Raw genomic sequence first — 21,215 nt, 5'->3', positions numbered from 1 at the left:
ACTACATTTATCTTAAGCACACTATCTTGACCCCCATTCTTCCTTAAATGTAGATTTTAAATAACTCCTAACTTAAACTTGTACTTAATTTAACACCATGTGCATTGACTAGCTGGTATCTGTATACTGTTTCAATGTACACATTATTATTATTAATAATAATATTAGAATTTAACTCGTTTCAAAACTAATAAAGTTTTGAACCGGTTTTTTTTAATTTAATCAGTAAATTTTGTGATTGTCGATTGGTCAATATTGTATATTAACAAATGGTGGAACCATTTTTTTTTTTAAACTCAATGAAACTGAAATATCAATCAATCATCTACTGAAAGAGGTATCAACCTACTTTTTTCAAAAGAAGGTAAATAAGGATTGGATGGCTTGCTGCTTCAAACAAGATTTTTAATCATGAAGAGAATATTTTATTAATTTTGGTCAAATTTAGATATTCGGTAATCGAGTTGATATGAAAAAGCCCTTTTTGCTCATGTTTATTTTAAACTTTAATCACAGATTTCGCTTACCATTTTACAAGCATAATAAACACAACTGAAGGACGCAAATCTATCTGTGATCGGTAACGGTGACCAATATAGCAATTTTCCCAATTAATCGGTTTAAAGGTCATTTGCACATTTCTATTCGTTAATTTGAAATGTTGCGAGAAATTTGATTGGAATATAAGTAGATATATCTTTCAGTGGATAAAAAAATTGGTATTGGTATTTCAATTAAGCTTAGATATCAACATCGTTTAATTTACGATATGGGCTTATGATGGTAGTCTGTTTATAATATTAAATCGTTACTATAAGTGTCACTAGACAGTATCTACTTCCAAAATCGAGGGTTAGTAACTTTGTAAGCATCTCCTAGTCACAGGATATACGAGGGTCAATTTCTTATATCATTGACATGTGATAATCTCTCAACTTTTGGCAAGGCCTAATACCATTTTGCTTAACTGGCGCCGTCAAATTCCTTTTAAAGCATAGATCATATAGTATCCACCCTTGATTTTCATTTCGCAACACACATTGGATTCGTAAACCTCGACGCGCACCACGATTAGAAGCATTAAAAGGTAAAAACAACACACTGACCGCATACATTTTTAGTAAACACCATTTCTCACTACAGCTGTTTTCGGGGCTGATGCGACCAAGGCTTAGCGCAATTTCACGGGTTTCACCGCCTTAAAAAAAAGTGGCAAGTTTAGGAATAGATTGTGGGACAATAAAAAGGTGGAAAATTAGAAAATTAGGCTTATATTAAAGCTTGAAACGTACTTTATATTATATTTAAAATCCATCCATCAGCAAATCCTCAAAAAATATGAAAATGACAACGAAAAAGGACCCTCTCTCAAATTTTTTCCCCTTAAAAAAATGGCGGCCACAAACGGGGTAATATTGTCACGGCGGCAATATTAAAGCAGTCTTCCCTTACCAAAAATCAAGATGTTGGTTACCAACCAAAAACCAACATTATGTTAACTAACATTAAGGTGGTTAAGAGTTTGTATTTGGGACAAATGCATCTTAAAAGTCAATCCAAAACCTTCTTGAAAGCTAAGTAAATACCAAGTTTCCAATTTGAGATTCTGAAATCTTATTGTAGTGTTGCTTAAAAACCAACTTAAAACCATCTTGTAAGACTACCAAAAGCTAACTTATAACCCATTATAAGCTACTTAAATCACAAAAAAAAAATGTCTTAAAGCCAACTTAAAACCACAAAAATGAAATCACTTAAAGCCAACTTAAAACCACGAATCTCACTTTTAAATACCGTTGAATAGTAACTTAAAGTCAACTTATTATGTATGCTTATTACAATCTTACGCAACTAATATAAAACCACATAATTTTACTGTTAATGAACTTTATTTTTCCATCAAACTTCACTGAGTGTTTTTCTCCATATTACTTGCTTCAATATTTTTGGTTTTATTTTTCAATCCACGCTTTACCGTATTGCATTTGTAGTTAATCACTCGTGTTACCATTTCATTGGTTATTTTATCTTTTGGGAATTTTCTTGAAACATACACTGTAAAACATTTTATCCTATAAACTCCAGGTAATGCGAGATTTTTAATGCAACAAGCGGTTCCAATGGCGCCCCCACTATGCTATCTTCTACACACGTCCAATTTTAAAATCCCAAAGGCACGAACCTTAAATGTTTATCAAAAACTAGCCTTTGCCAAACTTAGCCAACTTAATAAGGGTATTATTATAAGTGGTATTCTCCCATGGTTACAGCTTAAACTGTCTTTAAGAGGCGCCATGCAATGAACCAGTGATTGCTTTTAATTATAGTTGAGAGAAAATACCTTAAATGACATCCAAGACAGCTTTGGGTATTCCCTTTGTTCCCCTTTTCCCTTGAGCTGTGAAAGACTGAAGTTCCTCGTGACTAAATAGGGTTACCAGTATTGCCCTAATCATCTTTTTTGGGTTATCAGTTCCGATTAAATCTATTGATGTTTTCTGTCCATCTGTCACTTTGACACCCATGCCAGGTACCAGATCAACCTAGAATTGCATACGCAGATTTTAAACTTAGCACGAGCGAAATATAATCACTCAATCTTACCAGTGTAGATCTTTGGGGTTCAATGAAAAATCCCGAGTTACTGTTACCACTCTCGCATGGAGATCCCTTGAATAGTGCTTGACACGCACTCTTAAATCAAATATTGAAAAACATTTAAATTTGGGTACATATTTATTAAAATAGTCTCACCTTTCCCTGATTCCAAACTGATTTCATAATGTTAGTGAAATTTTCCAAAAACTGAATTTTAGTTGGTGTTACTGAAATATAATAGAAATATATATTTACAATAATTACAAGTAATAAGGGGCTTTCATAAGTTTCATTTATACCTATCTCAGCTAGCTTCAAGATAATTTCACCATCGGCAATTGTTTTTTGTGGTGTCCCGCTGGTTGTTTCTCTAAAATAGTACAAACACATAAGCGAACGCGTGTAAAAACAAATAATGTTAACTAGGGATACTTTTCAGGTAACTTTTGAGATTGTTCCGACGCCACATTCTCTGCACTGTTAAGTTAATAAATAAGGTCTTAAAAATAATACTAGAATACAAAATTTCAATCCTTATTTCCACCCTATTTCCTATAACTCAATAGTACTAATCACCTTTCGATGAAAGCTGGTATTTGGGCTTCAGCTCCATCAAAGCGATGATTATGAGCTTCGTGTCTAAATTCAGAACAATATAATTTCAGGTGTAGTTCATTAAATACACCTATATACCTATTGGATCCCACGGCGTATTCCATAGTATCATTGAGCTATGTTAATTCAAACTCAATTAAAACTATCTTGCTTGACAAACGACAATAAAAAAGTCATTAAAAAACCTTACATCATAGTATTGCTGTTCATTTTCTTCATTCAATATTTCATGGGACTCTCGAAGAAAAGAGAAGGTTTTTTCACCAGTACCAGAGGAACTGTTAGTGAAATCGGACATTGAACAACAAGACTGTCCAGGAAATAACTGCTTTGGTCGCGTTGCTGACTCGTTTGTGCTAGAATAGGAACATGATTCATGTGGCTCGCAATCATGTGCATTTCGATTTATAGAATGCAATATTTGCGATGTGTCTTCTCCAGAAAACAAACGCTGGTTTTGTCGCGTTGTTGACTCATTTGCGCTATTAGTGACCTGCATAGGATAAGAACACGATGCATCTCGCCCGTAATTTGGTACATTTTGATTTTCACAAGGAAACTTCTGTGACAGATCTGTAGTTTCCATTACGCTGTTTGATTCACCATTCAATTCAGGTCGAACCACATTAGTTGCAGGAGGGCTTGCGTTACATATCTCAGCTGTTGTAACTGTAGTGCTGATCGAGGGTAAAACTTCTGTACAATTAGTCGTTGTTATTTCAGTAAAATTTTGGGCTGATTTAGGTTCCATGCTCTCATTGTTATTAAATGTAGCACCCTCAAATTTTTCGCGGACTTTCAACATTAGAATCTCTTACAGTACTGGTAATGTGATCTGGAGCATTTCTGTTATTCATATTGTCAGATTTTCTTTTTTTTGGTGGTAACTGAATTTCATCACCTTGACGTTTTTCACCTTGAGAGAGCTCTTGTTGTGATTTAGTGTTCTTGATTGAAGAACTGGTCATCCACATATTGTTCATACTGATTTCCGCCTCAGCCCTCGAAATCGTGTCATTTTTAGCTGCTACAATATTTTTCCCAAACGGTTTCCCGTTTTTAGACAGTTTTTTCTTCTCGGTTTCAGTTTTCTTCTTGAGAACTTTTCTTTCAACCATATATAATGGGGATCCCGTGTTATTCGAGATTTCCGTATTGTAGTTTAGCTGCATATTCTTAAGAAATGATTTATCTATTGGATATAAAATTAATGTAAGTTTTTAATCGCTCATTAAAATTTAGCATATGATATAATATCCTTCCATGAGCTCCATAATCCAGTAGGTCTAATCACGGAACAGAGAGCCTTCAGTTGGAGGAGGAGCTGAGGCTCGTGACATAATTTACGCTGCCATATTGGTGGTTCAAATTAGGAATAGAGCTGAGGCCACCCAATATGGCTACCAGAACAGCAGTATACGTAACACTTAGGAGGGTGTGACGCACTACTCCCGTCTGAAAGCTCTCTATTACTCCCTCAACTAATCCTAAGCCTTCGCTTCGACCACGCATGCATCAACCGCTATCATAAACCGTGATAGAGTTAACCCAATGATTAAAAAAAAACCTGAGCTAATCTTAAAGGGGAATGCGCCCCTAAAACCCTACCCCTACCCTTCACCCATAAAAATTGGTCCAAATTGTGCTGCTATCTAGTGGCATTCCAATTTCCAAAGACTAAGCGCTAGATTTTGGAATTACTGGTTAGTCCATGGTAGTTATTAGTCTTCATACTAAGTTATTTTTGCACTGTGGCGCCATCTGTATAGATAATAAATTGACGTTGCGTGATGACCAAATAGATTAAGAGTACAAACTAGATGTTATCAGTATTTGCTTTGTTCTCATTATGTATATTTGTGGAGCCCCATTAACAATGTAAAACCTTTAGCTTTTGATACATCAGCCTCAGTGACTAAAAGCAATCCAATAAAGTCTGTGGAAATTAGGGATATTTTAGGATAGGTTGAGAATGACATATAGGCCTAGTTGCATTTCTGACTTGGTGAAAATTTAAATTCCTACTAGGCGACTTTATTTGGATTATTCTTTAGAATACAATATGATACCCTTTCTCAGAAGTACTTCTGCCTTTATTAATAAGGCAAAAGGAAACAGTTCCAAAGTATGAAGGAAACATTTGTTTTTCCCAGAAAGTTGTATTTTATTCACAAAAACATTTAACATAATTTTAAAAATGATTGGATCACAAAGAATATAACTGCACAACAGACAACAATGGGGGCCATACACAATTTATTGATTTTAGTGCGTGGTCTCCTTACTAACATAAGGAATTCCTAGGCAGCGCTTCAAAGATGCTTCTCGGTAAACTAGAACAATAATTCAAAAATATTATATAATTTACGTACCGTTACACGGCGCCACTGCTGTGCCAAGCTGATGAGGTAGAGACATGGTAGAGATGCTTCTCGGTAAACTAGAACAATAATCCTAAAATATTATATAATTTACGTACCGTTACACGGCGCCACTGCTGTACCAAGGCGAGGAGTACAGATGCTTCTCGTAAACTAGAACAATAAATCAAAAATATTATATAATTTACGTACCGTTACACGGCGCCACTGCTGTACCAAGGCGAGGAGTAGAGATGCTTCTCGTAAACTAGAACAATAATTCAAAAATATTATATAATTTACGTACCGTTACACGGCGCCACTGCTGTGCCAAGCTGATGAGGTAGAGATGCTTCTCGGTAAACTAGAACAATAATTCAAAAATATTATATAATTTACGTACCGTTACACGGCGCCACTGCTGTGCCAAGCTGATGAGGTAGAGATGCTTCTCGGTAAACTAGAACAATAATCATATGCTCCCAGCCTCCCACACATGAGAGATGTTTACCCTAATGCATGTTTCAAAAAATATTAAAATGGAAAACCGTTGGAAAACATACCATATCATGGCGAAATGTCGGTCTCTTACTATCTAGCTTATATATTCACTCTCTCTAGCACTCACTATCTCACACAGCAATCATAGAAGGTCACTCCCAAAGATGTTTCCCCTAAAGATATTATAATTAGCAGCACACATCACAAATGAGATGTATTGTTTTCCTAGAATACAGTCTCCAAAAAAAATAATTATTATTATGAGGAACGGGCCACTATTTTCACAAATCTCGGGAGAACAAAGAAGAAAAGGCAACTGTTTATGAATTGTGCACTTGGATATTGTAGAAATCAATGTATATACAGAGTTAGAAATATAATTCAAAAATATAAAAATTAGAAATTTGGAATTCGATACTTACCATACACCCATCTATTTGTCCTCATGAGACAAAGGCATTCTGGACCCCGCGAGCTGCGACTAGGAGCGTTGGCTTTGCGACCGTTTGGATTCAAAATTTCAAACACTCGAGAAAAAAGGGGGGCATGTCACCAATGAAGAGGTGGTTGAAGCTCCCTCCCCCAACCTGTTTGAGTCTTTCACATGAACGCTGGATTTTTGAAGGGATTGGGAAAACGTGGGCCTTCCACTGTACAAACCAGTCCTCTCTAGCAGGCTGGGAAATAAGGATATTTTTTAAACTAGTCCTTTGGACCAGTGACCCCCTAGTGTCTGAAATAATTAACTGGTCTCCGGACTGGTCCCAGCCTTTGCTCTCCAATAGATTTGCAATTAATAAACTGGTCCCGAGGACCAGTAACCCCCACTTCTTGAATTAAAAAACTAGTCCAAGCAATTAATAAACTGGTTTTGGACCAGAGGACGTGTGCTATTTCCCAGCCTGCTCTCTAGCATTACATTAGGGGAAGGGAATGGGGGATGAGAATTTGGGTACACTAAAGGACATTATTTAAGTTAAACGACCTTGGGCATTACCGCCCTCGCTCTCTTTTCAGAGGGTTGGTCTGTCAAGGCTAGGAAATCCCAGGCCCTAACTAAAGGCCGCCAACCGGTTATGGCAGCGCCCATAGAAATAATACCTATCTAAATCCCTTTAGAAATCCATCTGAATGCCCTCTTGACTTGTCCGAGATAACGATCGCTTTACAGTAGCACCGAGGGGCAATTCACTTGGGTCCCGAGTGCATCATTAATCTGAATTTAAGAATCAAATCATTTGATCATGATTTAATCAACACAGTGGAAGAAAAGTAATATTGGTAATCAGATTTAATAAGGCGATGTTGTAGAATTAATGGAAGAAGTGAACTGCCCCTCGAGTAGCAGCAGTTTCTTGTAGGCCGTCCAATTTGTCAGTTTTATTGGTTGTTCCATCAAAGAGGAGAGAGAGAGAGCGGTTGGTCGCTAATGAGTAGTTGCAACTAAAAAGATAATACCCGAGGCCAAAAACAAACATTACACAAGAGGCTGTACCTATACAGAGCGCCAATGCGGTTGGTCCCTAACATAACATCTTCCTAAAAACTCCAATAACTAAGAAGAAAAGATACTAGAGGGGCGAGGGCACAAAAAAAAGAAATTAGACAAGTAACCATACCTCTACACAGCTCCCCTTCTGTTTGTCGCTGACTTTATACCATTCCTAAAAAGCCCAATAAGAAGTAACTGAAACCCTGTTTAAATTTTTTAGCAAAACAACAGCCCCTAGCTCAAAGGCGGCTCATACACTCAAACAACCAAAGAAAGAATTAAAAATAATTAGACCTACTGTTACTGAAGTCTTCTGCAAATCTTGTGTCCTAAAAATCCGGAAAATTCAAATATGAGACAAACCTTTTCAGTGTTCTCTCTAATCAGTCAGTCGTTTACATGTTCGGTCGGGAATCTTGACCAAACATCTCTCTTTGAGAGAAAAATAAATTCTACCTACCCCCCCCCCTCACCCCAAAAATTGGGTAGGTAATTTCCCATTTCCAACGTTCCTAACTCATTCCCCTCAGCCTTTCACAAAGCTTTACAAAAGAAACGAGTTTTTTTCCTTTCTGGGAAGTGTTGTCAAAGGCTTTTGCTGGACCCAGTCTATGTCGCTAAAAATAGGGGTTTTGGTTTTGGGTGTTCGAAATGCCAAGAGCTATGGAATAAAGGCTAAGCCAAAGAGTGGGAGTTAGTTTCCCTCAAATATTTCAAAGGACAAGACTGTAGATCATGATAAGATAAGACGTTTCTTTCAATTTTCATGGCGCCAATGGGGCCCCTTCCTCTCAAACTCCCTAGTCACTCACAGGTGAAGGGGAATGTAGGGAAATTCAATAAAGCACTGCTACTATCAAAGTTTAGCTTCCTATGGTAGTATTATTTTGTTTGTTTTATTGAAATCGACTTGTTTGTTTTTCTCTTAATTCCTCCTTGCTTGGTGCATCTACCATTCCTCGATGAGGATGAATTTTTTTCGGATCATCCGATCCAAGAGGAGTCTTTTTCTTCAAATTATCCTTTTAACAGAAAAGTATATTGAACGACCCCAATCTGAAAAATAGTAATAATACTACTCTTACTTTAAAAATAGCCCTTTTTTGGAAAATTCGCTCTAAAAGTTCTGGCATATATCCATAGGTTTTTGGTTCCAGTACCTTTACTGTATGCCACACTTTGGATCGCTTGCTAAAGCGTCGAGTGTCGCTATCAAAATTATAAATCAATAATTTTAAGTAAGAAGGTTTCATTAGTCACTTCAAGAAGTCTAACCAAAGGGTTCCATCTTTCGAAACTGCTTGTTTCCTACCAACATGAAAATTGTGGTCTATTACAGCAAGTGTTATTCTCATAGAGTAACCCTGAAATCTAGAACAAATACTTTCAAGAACAACCGAACGATATTAATTCTTCGTAGGCACTCTTTCTTACCCAAAGGATATTCTTTTTGGTGCATACATTAGCATTAGACTGTGCAAATTTTCTATAAACCCAGTATGCCTACAGCATCAAATATTTGGTTAAAAATAAATATTAAAATATTAAATAAAACGCACTGTACAAACCTGAAATTACAAAAATAAGTCATTTTCTTTGTAAATTCTTCATTGAAAACTAATCCTCTAAGAGAACGAAGAGCATTGCTTTTTTGTTTTAACCATGGATGACTGGATAACTGATCCTCAGTTAGATCATCATGGTCACAACCAAATCGATCTGCTTTGGGAATGTTCCAGAAGTGAACATTTGTCACATGGAATAAGGCAGTTCCCCATATTTCCTAGGATAATTTTGGCAGATTGAAAAACTTTCTGTGGATGAAGACTTATCGTGATAGATTTATGTTCAAAAGCCATCGAATACTTCGAAGTTCTTTTGGTCCCCTAGGGATTCCCCCCCCCGCTCTTTATATTTTAATGGTTTTCTCGAGTTTTCTTTTTTTTTTTGGGCGAGAGGCTAATCACTCTCGAAATGCGTTTAGAAAATCTCCATTAAGGGAAGCGCTTTTAATGCTTGCACGTACAGTCAAGCGTACAACATGTGCACGGATTACGCTCAGTGAGTAGCCCCTCGTTTTTAAGAGCAATATAGTCTTTGAATCTGATAATTTCATACTTTCATAAATTGCGAGTTGCCTTCACAGGATAAAGCAGAATACCAAAAATGGTTTCTCAAATGTGGTGCCCAATGCGCTAGATGTTCACATCCTTTTTGTCGAGAGGCCTAAAAGTATGGGTGAACTTCGCTGCTTAGATAATTACATAATAACCTGATTTTATTTTTAACTAACTTACTTCCATGATTTTTGTTAAAATATTTTTTCCCCCGTGCCATATGTCATGGGAATGCTTCAATTTATATTTAAAAAATGCTCCTGGCTGGCAACAATTCTCTACAATTTCACCGGTGTTTGAGAATGGATTCTAAAAATTCCATTGACTTATCAACTTACTTAATTCCTTTTTAATTGAAGAATGCCCATCTGTGACTAGTTCTTTAATTTTTATTTTAAAATCATCCCCGTAATTAAGAATTTCTTGCGCAGCAAGTTTGAAAGCAATAATTTCCATGTTTGGACTTTTGCCATCAGCATGGCGGACATCTCTATTGTTAAAAGCTAGCACTTTCTGAGTTTCATAATTGGCTAGGGAGTATGTGCAGTACATGGCACTATGGCCGGGAGAGTCATTTCGTCCATCTCCTGCAATTATGAGATCTTGCTTCCCTGCCATTTCTTGAAACATGTTTTTTTGCATATTTTCCCAATATTCCGCGACAGCTGGGCATATAAAATGTTCTTGATACCTCCATAAAAATAAAATTTATATATTGTTTGTGAAGCCAACATATTTATATTCGTGTTATTATAAAGCGTGTTATATTAGAAGCCATTAGTCAAATTGTAACGTTGCCCCGGATATGTAACGTTACAAGTCTCTCTACGAGCGCGATTTTAAGTAGCGAATGTAGGAGATGTAAAAAAAGTGACTCTTCGTTTTTATTATTTGGAACAACAGAATCCCCCAAGTCAACCCTGTCATAAAACCATTCGGAGAGTTTCTTCTCATCTCTCCGCCAGGTCATGAAGCCATAAATTTAGGTAGATTCTTGGAAACTCCAATTAGTGCCTAATGGCATCCTAGTCTGGGAGGTCAGGGTCGCGAGGACCACCCCAGCTAAGATGACAATAGGACACCCTAAAGGCATAGAGGGTTGTAGAGTATGGCGACGCGCGGCTTTTAGCGTCAATACGGCGAGTGAAGTAGCCGGCAGTAACAAAATTGAGGGGCAAAATTTGACATCCCATGTTTATCTATCTACGATGAGAGAAGTAGTGTGAAGGATTAGCGATGGTGCAGCTAAGATTGACACTGGCCACACCCCTTCCCACAAATACAAAAAGCGGGTCTTCCCAATTGCAAAGGGTTGGAAAATAGGCATTGAACTATAGCTCCGAGTCTCCAAACATTCTATTCCTCGTTTGATTTTTCACTGAGAAAGTTCAAGTTTAAAAATGTCCGGTTTCGATTTCACGGCAGAAATTAGGGATAAAAAACCATGGGCCGAATGCTGTTCTTGCAGGTCTGTATGTCATTCGAACAGGTGCCCCTGCAAGAAAGCTGCAGCATTTTGCTCCAATTTATGCTCCTGCGGAGTTGTTGGGGGGAAAATTTTGGAATGCCAAAATACAGGCGGTACCATTAAAAAAAAAACTTCGAAAATTAATTTGTCCCCAATTGAATGTGTGCCCGAGGAAACCGATTCTGAAGAATCGTCAACAGAATTAGGTGTAGAAGAAGAATCGGTGGTTACCGAAAAAAAGAGCTTGACGCCTGTAAGTACAACCCCACCCCACCCCCAATATACGAATAAATTGCGATTTAGATTAAAAATATGGTTCAATTCTAGATAATTAAGAAAAAGAATGTATCATCTGCCCCGCCGCCCCCAAAAAAATTCAAAAAAGTAAAAGAAATGGCTATGCGAGATCCCAGAATGAATATGGCGATTCAGGAGCTGAATCATTCTGAGGATGAAACAGAGAGGCTAATGCGTTCCAAAAGGGAACAATTATGGGTAAATAAAGTACAAAGCCTGGTTTAGTTTCTGGTCTTAAATTTAATCATTATTTTAACTTGAAGGATAAAATAAACACAATGCCCATGGATAAATTAAAAACGTTTGCGTTTGCGCTCGCACAGCGTGTGATTGAGCAGGACGGCCTCTTAGAAGAAGGTAGAGTGAAAAGAAATTATAATGATGGGTTCAAGGGGCCAGATACCTTTCATTTGAGGATATTTTGAGTTCTGTCTTGGTAGTGAAATGAGTTAGATGAAACAGTGAATTTTTATTTTAACAAGGATGTGGGAGACCATAACAACGATATACCCGAGGGATCAATCACTCATAGTAAGCAACCCGCGATTCCTACGCTTGACAGTGCTAAAATAAATACACGTAATCGGTGTACACGTACTATGACAGTGATTAGCCCCTCGGTCAAACCTTCTCCAACATTGCTACCATTGTTCGATTAATGATGAAAAATAATTTAAATAATTTTACAGTGATTGAAAGGGTGGACGACGTTTCCGAAGTTTCTGACGAACCGGAAAAATTTAAATTTCCGTCATCAATAAACCACATAACTACCCCCTTCAAACCTTCAAATAAAAAAAAAACCGACATCGACAAACCAGTTGACACCTCCCTGGCCACCCATTCCATGGCCGCGTGTTCAGAAAGGGAGATTCCGCAAGAGGTCCCCCCTAGTTCGAGTCCCCCGAATCCACCACCCGTAAACTGGTGTGTCTGTGGGCATTGTGCGGAAATGCCCACAGCCACCGAAAATGTCTGTTGTGGATACAGAGACCAATGTATTGTGCGCCGCCCAATTTATAGGCTACTCTGCCTAGAACCAGCAGTGCTGGTATTGGTCATGAGAATTCGTCATGAAATTTATAATGACATAGAAGAACTCAACATCGCCAATATAAATATGAGGTATCAGGGATACCAAAACCTTTGCCTTTGGCTCTATGGCAGGTTAGGTGTTGGGAACAGAACCCCTTTACCAGCCTGCTGCGTTCTAGGCATAAGAAGAGAGTACCCCGCTCCGGATGGAATTTACGTTGGATTCCAAGAAGCAGAAATAGGGAATAATGGGGGTCGTAGAATAAGACGTGGACCTTTCCGTTGGGGGTTTTAAGAAAAATTATTTTTAATTTGCGCCCATTATTTTAAAAATAAAATTTGTCTTCTAGATTTAATGAAATCATTATTACGAGCCCTTGGGCCGTCTTGTTTCTTATTTATTTTTATCTCTAAAATGTCGGGGTGATGTGGGGTGGGGTACCTCTTAATCTGTGGGGTCGTATACTTTTACTTGGGGTCGATCATTTTAGCATTGCTAAAGGTAATTCGAGGGGATAATCACTAAAATGCGTAATCACTATAACTAAACTTTCTCTTTCAAAAGTTTCTGGACATAAGTCCTTGTTAGAAATTTATAATATGCGATAAGTGTGCATCGGCATAAGTCTATGTTGTAAACTCATCGAGGGGATTATCACTAAAAACTATCTGTTCTTCGATTCGCCGGAATATTAGAATTACAGCATAAGTATATTTATACGGTTATAATTATATCACCGTTTAGAGTAGGGAATCGAGGGCTATTAACTCTGATTTTATGCACGGTAAATCATTTAAGCATTGAAAAAGATAGCGCTATTCACTCATTAGGGTAGGGTGTAGAGGGGTTATCCACTCGTTAGGGTAGGGTATAGAGGGGCTATTCACTCGCACGATATGGCTACTATTACGAGCCCTTGGGCCGTCTTGTTTTTGTCTCTTGTCAGCACGCACAAATCTAGGTTGCATAGAGACCTAGCTTTGCGCGTGATGACAACCGATGTTGTAACAGACCATATACAGAATAAGCCATCCTTTGAGATAGGGAGTTGCTCCTATAGGGAGAGGGCGTTTGTCAGGGAGGGAAAGAACATCCGACGTCATTTTATACCTCTTCTTAGGGGAGCGTTTGTGGGCGCGATACTGAAATTCCCCCGTTAGGGGGATGGAATCGAGGTAAGAGATATAAGCCTATGACGTGGCAAGAATGGGTTTGCCCTCTCCCTATAGCGTGAAAACAAATTTCCTCACGCGCCTTCTTTATCCATGATTTAACCAAAGAGAATAAAGGGGAGGAGTGGAAGCTCCTACACTCCACAAGTATGATAAAATAATTGTTGCCCTAAATATTGACGTCATAAACTGAAACTCCTCTGCACTGCGCGATAAAAAAGAAAGGGCAACAATTACGCTCCACTTTCCACTTCCCTTCTATGTACTCTTTTTGATTTATCCCAGCCTGAGGCAAGATAAAATAGTATTGTTGGCACCATCTATAAAACCTCCTTTTCGATGGAAAAAATAGGGGGTAGGCAACAATCAGTATAGGGACATACAAGGGGGTTGCTGTCTCTGCATACTCTAAAGATACAAAAAGATAACATCGAAGGCGCCAAAAAGCGAAATGGAAGGCAAGGTTTTACCCCCGTGTCTTTCCCTCTTAGTTACGACCAACCATAGAGGTCTATAACAGCTTCTTACCCGAAATAGAGGTAGTGCATCTCCCCCTAGTATTTAGGAGACTACCTTACTCTTTTAGGAGGGAAATGGATGGTGGACACCACAAGTAGTTTTTTCAGTGGTTTCTAATTCTTTTATAATCAGTGGGGTCAGTGCAAGAGCTCTTCAATATAAACTAGGGTGGTAATAAAAAGCCTAGACCACCCCAGTTGGGAAAGTTTCCCAGTTTATATTTTTTCTGTTTCTCTTGTCTGACAGTGGAAGGCATCACAAAAGGTAAAGCTGAGGGAGGGGAAGGAAGTTTCTCTAGCCCTATCACTGAAAATGTGTAGCATTATCGGACCAGATAAGTTTTTTACCCGCGAATTTCAAATAGTTCTATTGCAAATTTCAAAAAATGGTGCCGTAAAGAAGAAATCACCCATATTCATTTTTAAAATATTTTGGAAATAAATATTTAAGAAAAATAAACCAACCTTAGATAAGTATCTTTTCCAAAGAATTTCACTTTAGCCAAGTTGAAAAATTTAGCTATTTTTGAATATAAATTTCCTGATAGTGGTATGCAACTAGCCAACAGAAGATTGCCAGAGTAACACTTGTGAAACAATGGTTGGCTAGCCCATTGTCCCTAATTTCAAAATTTAATGTTTCAAAATACTCAAGTACCATTTTTTATGAATTGGTACTGCATACCTTTTATGTTTTGAACCACTGTTTTTTGGGCAAACCCAGGAGAAAACTATGGCAGATCCCAAGTTATCTCTGCATCTGTATTCAAGACTTTCGCCACACTCTGAACACCTTTTTGGGTAACAGTCTTTGACTAATTTAGTCAAAGAATCTAGATTTACTAACACTAGGGATTGAGTGACGATTTGTTCTTGTGTAACAATTTTTTTCAATGGCGAAGCCTGTTACAAAAATAAGTAAAGAACAAATAAATAAAATAAAGGGTTATTTGAGGAAACAACAATCAAAAATGCAGAAACAAAACAGTCTGGCATTACCTGGTGATGGTTTTCTAGGATGAGGCTGTCTAAGGATTCTTCATTAATTCCAAAGGTCTGCTGTAGTTCCTTGAAAAAATTACTTCAAAATTAGTAAAACTAACAATTTTAAGCAACATTTTAAATTACTACTTACATCAGCAAATTCTGTAGCTTCAGTAAAATTATTTTCAAAATTTAAAGTGCAATTATCACCTTCATCACTAAAATTATATAAATATTAGATTTTTAAAAATATTTATAAAAAAAAACATTGCTTACTCCAGATTTTCAAGATCCGAGGGATCTCCAAGGTTTTGACTTTGTTCTTTTCTAAATAAAAAAATATTAAAATTTAATTTCAGAAATAGTTCAGTTTTCTAATTGTATACATACACTGGTGAGATATCACTAAAGCGAAGCCGTCTTTTCAAGGGAGCGCTACAACCACAAGCAGGTGTTGAGTTCTTCCTTTTTCCCCTTGGTGTTGGGGGACTTGATAAACACGGGGATTCCACAGCTAATCCATATTTGCTCCTGGGTGTTTTAGGGGAAGGTTTTTCTAAGAAAAATGTAAAAATGGTTTTTATAATATATAAGTTCAATACAGAATAGTACTATTAAAATAAAGTAACATACTTGTGTATTGATATCTCAGATAAGTACGAGGACTTCGAAATACAATTTGAGGGCTTGTTGATGCATTTATCCCAATGACATCAGTTTGACAACAAAAATCACTCGATAAAAGAGTTCTATCCGTTTGAACATTGAAGTTACTTGTTTGTAAAAACTCTGTTTGTGAATATGATGATGTTGTATCTTTTCCAAAACTATGTGAAATGTACATATTTATAATCAGGATAATTGATAAAATAGTTCTATATAAAAATTATGAGTCATTTCATTTGCATATAAGAAAAACTATGGTATTTTTGCTTCACATCTAAATTGTGATTGAAGTGAAAAGTACCATGTAGATCTTACACATAAAATAATAAAAATTGATATGTAACTTGTAAAGGGACAATACTAACTAATTATCTAATAAAATCTTTGCCAAGACATCATTTGAAACTTTTAGCTCTTTCCGTAACTGTACCCATTTCTCCAAACTCTCACCAATATGAACTCGTTGATTATATACTATAATAAATTATAAAAAGAAACAAGTTACAAAATTTTCAAACATAATCAAAAATTTAAATACCTTTTTTCATTGGGACCATGATGGTGGCGGGCAAAAACAAAAAAATAGTTGAAAAAATACCAAAATGTTGTATAAGTTCCACTTTATTTATACGTTTACATTCACATATTAGACAGCACCAATATTTTATAACAACTTTTTTATAATAAAATTAACAACAAACGAAAAATATTGGTATCTAACAGACTATGGATAGTGAGGGGCACGCGGACGCTTGTACACTGAGTGCTGACTGCTGAAGCCAGTAACTCTCAACCAGTAAACCGAGCTGATTTTCCCGCCAAAACTCCCGGCATATTGCTGTCAATCAAAAAAAACCCACCAATTACAGTGAACTGACCAGCTTTCAGTTCGGCGGGCCACAACCCAAAAAAATACCTCGCAAGTATCGCCATCTAGTGACTATCACCTGTAATTGGTGAAATATTGCCCGGCCGCATTTCCCTTTAAGCAATGAACGTAAAAAGTTTGATTAGAAAAGGCGTCGGACCTGTGGCGGGCCAAATTTGAATCACGTGACACTTATAGGATTAGGAACTTGCCGCCATGATCGGCGGGTTCTACGTGCTTCAAACATTCCCGTAAGCGTTGTTCCGCCTTGTGTTCATTTTCAAAACTGTTAAACATACCTGTTCCAATTTTTATAATGTGAGCGGGATACCACTTGCTGTTGAATTTCACATTAGTCGTTATCCCTTCCTGCCTTTCATTTTTTTTTATATTTGCAATCGGAACAATACTAGTTTTTGTTTCTTCCGTCCAAAACACGAGCGCGAATTCTTTTTCCCCGGTCTGTGGCTTCTTCACTTCAGGAGGAGCGAGGCTTAGCAACTTCGCGACAGCGTCTTTTGTAGAATTCATTTTAACCCGTTCATACGTTTAGAAATAAACTATGCTACGTTCATTTGATATCTATACCTATGAAGAAACTTAAAATCAATTAATAACAAGTTGGGAAAACCAAAATATTACCTCTCCGTGTCAAGAGGTCTACTACTACAAACTTATTTACCTAGATATGGAATTATTTCTTTTTTTGAAGTAAAAATTTACGAAATATTGAAGCAGTATTCCAAACATAGCGAATGTACAGTAAAGCAGACGACATTTTACATCCAATAAGGATAAATCTTGGACACATGGAAATCAGTCAATGGGGAAAAGAACAGGAAATGAAGTCTGCGCTTCAGCTGTTTAGCCTATATTCTGATAGCTACATTCACAACTGGTTTGCAGTGTAAACACTATCGTCTCGTCTCACCTCAACAATATTCTTAGTTTGCCAACATGAATGTTAACGTTAAATAACACCAAAGCTAAATTGTAGCTAGACGCACTAATAGTCAATGCGCACCATAAAGAGAATAAAAAGTCTGTAGCTACTACCCGTTCACCATTAGCCCTTTTACTAATTAAATTGCCACCATGATCTTTTCTTCCATTATAAAATCTTTACATGATTATTTAAGAGTGTATTTAACTTTCGGCTCACTCTGAACCGTTGATGTCTCTTCATTACAGACACGAAAATCAAAGCCACAAGTTTACTTCACCTCAGGCCTCAATTATTCACTCTTTATTTCACTAAGCCTATTGCGGATAACACTTGTTATACCCGCCGAAGTCTAGGTCTTAGTTTTCTTCATGAAATCACTAAACCAAGGATTATTCTATATACAGATGTAGTATAGCTTAAGCAATATGTAAACAGCCATTTCAAATAACAATATTAAAAAAATCTTTGGAATATCAAAATGAAACAGAGCTTTAAAGCTACAAAAGTACTTAATGCATCATAATTACGAAAAATACTTCCACATATTCACTTTATATTATTGAAAAAGGGAATATTAAGGTTCTGTATGATTTCTTAACATATCAACACAAGGCTAACTGCTAACGCGACGCACTAGTGTAACAATGGACGGACACACACAGACACAAGGAGTATAAACCCATTAGTGGAAGCAGTATTTTTTTTCCGAAACAATCTCGCTTATGTTTATCCTCTCTAAACTTCGCTAAAAAAGTATTACTACTACGTAAAATATTAATAGACAGGCATTAAAGAAGGAGCGCAATATTATCCATATTTTCATTTCATATACAGAGAAAAGAAATTATTATGTTTCTGAGAGGAGCTTCCCATTTTGGTTGTTGTTTTAAAAAATACATCGCAATGCACGGGCCTTGATAGATATAGGAGGCAATGAATGAAATATATCGCATGCACGGGCCTTGGCAGATATAGGAGGCGATGATAATCTCTCTCTTTGCACGAGAGGTTTATCTTTAATATTTAAATAAATATAATTATTTTTAATTATTTTAATCTTCAATAATTAACATTAATAATAGTTAAATCGTTTAAAATAAAGTTATACCTATTATCATCTCACACTTTGCTAATATTGACGTTTAAAGTGAAGGGTACCCCTCTTGCCCACTTTCTTCAAATTTTGGGGTATATATACGATTCGTTTCCATTATAATAGTAAGGAAAAAGCGCAATTGCGAAAACCTTTGGTGGCGATCCCACCTTAGGGAGGCTAGACGTTTCTCGTAACCCTAGCTGATCGCCGCGTATATCCTAAAACCAAACGATGATAATGGAGTAGAAGCCAATGATACAGATTGGTGTCTATGTGGAATAGACGGAAGACCAGTGGATGGTGGTGTTAGAAGCCAGTGTAAGTTCAGACTGGTGTCAATGTGGGATTGACAAAAAACAGAAGATGGTGGTGATTAGAAGCCAGTATGTACAGACTGGTGTCCAAGTGGAATGGACGAAGACCAGAAGATGGTGGTGATTAGAAGCCATTATGTACAGACTGGTGTCCATGGGGATGGATGAAGAACAAAATATGGTGGTGATTAGAAGCCAGTAAGAACAGACTGGTGTCTGTGTGGGATGGACAAAGACCAGAAGATGGTGGTGTGAGAAGTCAAGTAGAGGAGCCATTTCCGTGACTGCGAAAGCAGTTCGGAAATGGCGAACACGTTTGCTCCGATACGCAAACTGCGAACGCGGTCACGTGGGTGTAACAACGGACAGACAGACAGACACACAGACAGACAGACACACACACACACACACACACACACACACAGACACGGCCGTTACAGAACCTCTCCTGGACTACGTCACACGGAGAGGTAAAAATCTTATAGTCCTACAAATTAAATTTCAACTCAAATATGTCGACACAACCACACCCAAAAAGCAGTTGTAGAAACTTATAGCCTTATTCCTGATCAGCGTCGACTTTGAGAACTACTGTAATCGGCAAGCCAACCAAATGTCGCTAAAATCTGGTGACGTCATTTTTGGAGAATGCCCGTCTGTAACGTCACCAGACTGTCTTACTCTTACCATAGCCCACTTGATCATGCGCATCACGATGCGAGCAGCGCAGCGTCCGTTAGCGCGGATCGAGTGGGATATGGTCTCACACAGCATCCGGGAATTAAGAAAACCAGTCTTGGGAAATTTTGCGCGCCTTTTTTTCCTAGTTTGGCCGCTTTAATTTTCTCCAGTACCAGAGACAATTAAGTAAAAATATTTACCGATTTAAGAACCAAATCTATACTTCCCACGCTTAATTGATTTTTTTTTTTTTGAAATTTAAGTTGAGAAATGCTGGAAACTGAAGTTTTAGTGTACAATGTCAATATTAAAAAAATTGACATTGTGAGAATGGGTGAGATAATGCAGCCAAATATAAAGGTTGGTGACATTGTGGAGGTACGGAAGCATAATGATCTGAGCCTTCCTATAGTTGCCGAGGTTATCAAAGTTGGAAGACGTAAGTTTAATTATTTAAAGTTAGACAAACATTTAAAAAAGCTCAATTTTTCTATGAAGGAAATATTCTTGAAGAAGAAGTTAAGAAAATTTCAAGTTCATTTAATATCTAAACGAACTATGGCAAAAAATTATGTAAAATATAAGCTTCCATAAAAACGTTTTTATACTGCCTCGCTAATTCAAAAATTTTAACAATGTACTGAAAATTTGTAAGATAAATGCTCACAGTAAAAGTACCAAATTTCATGCGCATTTAGACTTCTTTCCTTACGAAGTGCTAAGCAAATTATAACAATCCACCTTATTCACTATCGCCGAAAGTTAGGCTTATTTCCTTCCCTGCTTACCCACATACGGAAATCTGATTAATATCGCATCCTTGCTGAGGTCCTTTGACCCAATTCGCATTGAAACCCAACCAATAAAAAGTTAGGCTTATCTCGAGATTCGCGTGGACGCCTAGTAATGGGAAGAAATTCGTCTGTCGTCTGCTACACTAAATGTTTTGGCCTTTGTAGCAGACGACAGACGGATTTCTTCCCCTGGCCTTACTCCTACTCCCCTCAACTTCCGGTGATTTTTCACTGACTTATGAAAATTTTAGAGTGAGTTATAGTGACCCAAACATGGAGCGGAAGAAAAAAGTACCTAGATTTTCATTGCACAACGAATATTTAAGATACAACAAAATTCCACCAAAAAGTACAAGATATAGAATACTTTCTCGAATTAAAGGTAATATGCATAAACAATCAAACACCAGCGCACATGATTGCGCCGAAAGAGTTATTACTCGAGGTTTGTATTGCTTTAGTAAAGCATGTAATTCACTTGCTATTTTCATAAAAGATGTCCATGCATTAATATGAACTGGACGGAAAACTATTTTCCAGTTTCAGTTCAGCCAGTTGAGTTTCATGATCAGAATGAAGAGGCGTTTCGTGAACCCAATGAAGGTGAACCGCGAGAAGCAAACGAAGGTGAAACGCGAAAAGCAAATGAAGATGATAGCCGTGAGGATAACGAAGACAAGATGCTTGAAGAT

The 21,215-nt window shown here is 37.3% G+C and overlaps 3 protein-coding genes and 1 long non-coding RNA gene across 12 annotated transcripts; 1 reads left to right on the top strand and 3 right to left on the bottom strand.

Moving 5' to 3' along the window:
- Positions 1 to 1,828: 1,828 nt before the first annotated feature.
- Positions 1,829 to 19,590, bottom strand: LOC149691538 (uncharacterized). 2 transcript variants are annotated; one of them, XR_016383593.1, is made up of 4 exons: positions 19,555 to 19,590; positions 16,992 to 17,274; positions 2,488 to 2,543; positions 1,829 to 1,948 (listed from the first exon to the last, which is right to left on the bottom strand). It is a non-coding gene; the product is annotated as an uncharacterized LOC149691538 (long non-coding RNA). The 2 variants fall into 2 exon arrangements; XR_016383594.1 differs by lacking the exon at positions 19,555 to 19,590 and having other exon boundaries at positions 16,992 to 17,306.
- On the bottom strand, positions 5,353 to 14,814 carry LOC149691540 (uncharacterized). Of its 8 annotated transcripts, XR_016383572.1 has the most exons (10): positions 10,022 to 11,146; positions 9,864 to 9,961; positions 9,685 to 9,792; positions 9,135 to 9,349; positions 9,001 to 9,069; positions 8,842 to 8,937; positions 8,652 to 8,775; positions 7,865 to 8,588; positions 7,694 to 7,738; positions 5,353 to 7,517 (listed from the first exon to the last, which is right to left on the bottom strand). XR_016383572.1 is itself a non-coding variant. In XM_089869478.1 (9 exons), exons 2-9 carry the CDS (start codon positions 10,323 to 10,325, stop codon positions 8,463 to 8,465), a joined length of 1,140 nt encoding a protein of 379 aa, XP_089725604.1. In that variant the 5' UTR covers positions 10,326 to 10,374; positions 14,523 to 14,814; the 3' UTR covers positions 5,353 to 8,462. The 8 variants fall into 8 exon arrangements, 4 of the variants coding, with proteins under 4 accessions (XP_089725604.1, XP_089725603.1, XP_089725606.1 ...); XR_016383569.1 differs by having other exon boundaries at positions 5,353 to 6,743; positions 7,060 to 8,588; XR_016383571.1 differs by having other exon boundaries at positions 7,694 to 8,588.
- Positions 11,084 to 12,949, top strand: LOC149691541 (uncharacterized). Its single transcript, XM_089869476.1, has 4 exons — positions 11,084 to 11,404; positions 11,479 to 11,646; positions 11,712 to 11,805; positions 12,138 to 12,949. The coding sequence occupies exons 1-4, from the start codon at positions 11,084 to 11,086 to the stop codon at positions 12,776 to 12,778; spliced, it is 1,224 nt and encodes a 407-aa protein (XP_089725602.1). The 3' UTR covers positions 12,779 to 12,949.
- Positions 13,826 to 16,798, bottom strand: LOC149691539 (uncharacterized). Its single transcript, XM_089869441.1, has 9 exons — positions 16,363 to 16,798; positions 16,190 to 16,298; positions 15,792 to 15,985; positions 15,549 to 15,714; positions 15,435 to 15,485; positions 15,310 to 15,376; positions 15,174 to 15,242; positions 14,860 to 15,077; positions 13,826 to 13,988 (listed from the first exon to the last, which is right to left on the bottom strand). The coding sequence occupies exons 1-9, from the start codon at positions 16,379 to 16,381 to the stop codon at positions 13,826 to 13,828; spliced, it is 1,056 nt and encodes a 351-aa protein (XP_089725567.1). The 5' UTR covers positions 16,382 to 16,798.
- Positions 19,591 to 21,215: the final 1,625 nt, after the last annotated feature.

The sequence above is a fragment of the Phalangium opilio genome, unplaced genomic scaffold (genome assembly GCF_054372755.1).
Source record: "Phalangium opilio isolate 3A_F unplaced genomic scaffold, DU_Popi_V2 ptg000026l_1, whole genome shotgun sequence".
Taxonomy (NCBI): domain Eukaryota; kingdom Metazoa; phylum Arthropoda; class Arachnida; order Opiliones; family Phalangiidae; genus Phalangium; species Phalangium opilio.
Note: the sequence above shows the minus strand (reverse complement) of the source record. Positions and strands in the feature narration are given on the sequence as shown.

Excerpts from the sequence above, each read along its gene's own strand:
- LOC149691540 (XM_089869478.1), bottom strand. The coding sequence starts at position 10,325 with ATGCAAAAAAACATGTTTCAAGAAATGGCAGGGAAGCAAGATCTCATA. Across the intron at positions 9,793-9,863 it reads TTTTAACAAAAATCATGGAA|GCCTCTCGACAAAAAGGATG; the intron begins GTAAGTTAGTTA and ends CCATACTTTTAG. Across the intron at positions 8,589-8,651 it reads AAAAAAGGGCTATTTTTAAA|GATAATTTGAAGAAAAAGAC; the intron begins GTAAGAGTAGTA and ends TTCTGTTAAAAG.
- LOC149691541 (XM_089869476.1), top strand. The coding sequence starts at position 11,084 with ATGTCCGGTTTCGATTTCACGGCAGAAATTAGGGATAAAAAACCATGG. Across the intron at positions 11,405-11,478 it reads AAAAAAAGAGCTTGACGCCT|ATAATTAAGAAAAAGAATGT; the intron begins GTAAGTACAACC and ends GTTCAATTCTAG. Across the intron at positions 11,647-11,711 it reads CCAAAAGGGAACAATTATGG|GATAAAATAAACACAATGCC; the intron begins GTAAATAAAGTA and ends TTTAACTTGAAG.
- LOC149691539 (XM_089869441.1), bottom strand. Across the intron at positions 15,715-15,791 it reads TCTGAGATATCAATACACAA|AAAAACCTTCCCCTAAAACA; the intron begins GTATGTTACTTT and ends CATTTTTCTTAG. Across the intron at positions 15,243-15,309 it reads AAGCTACAGAATTTGCTGAT|GAACTACAGCAGACCTTTGG; the intron begins GTAAGTAGTAAT and ends AATTTTTTCAAG.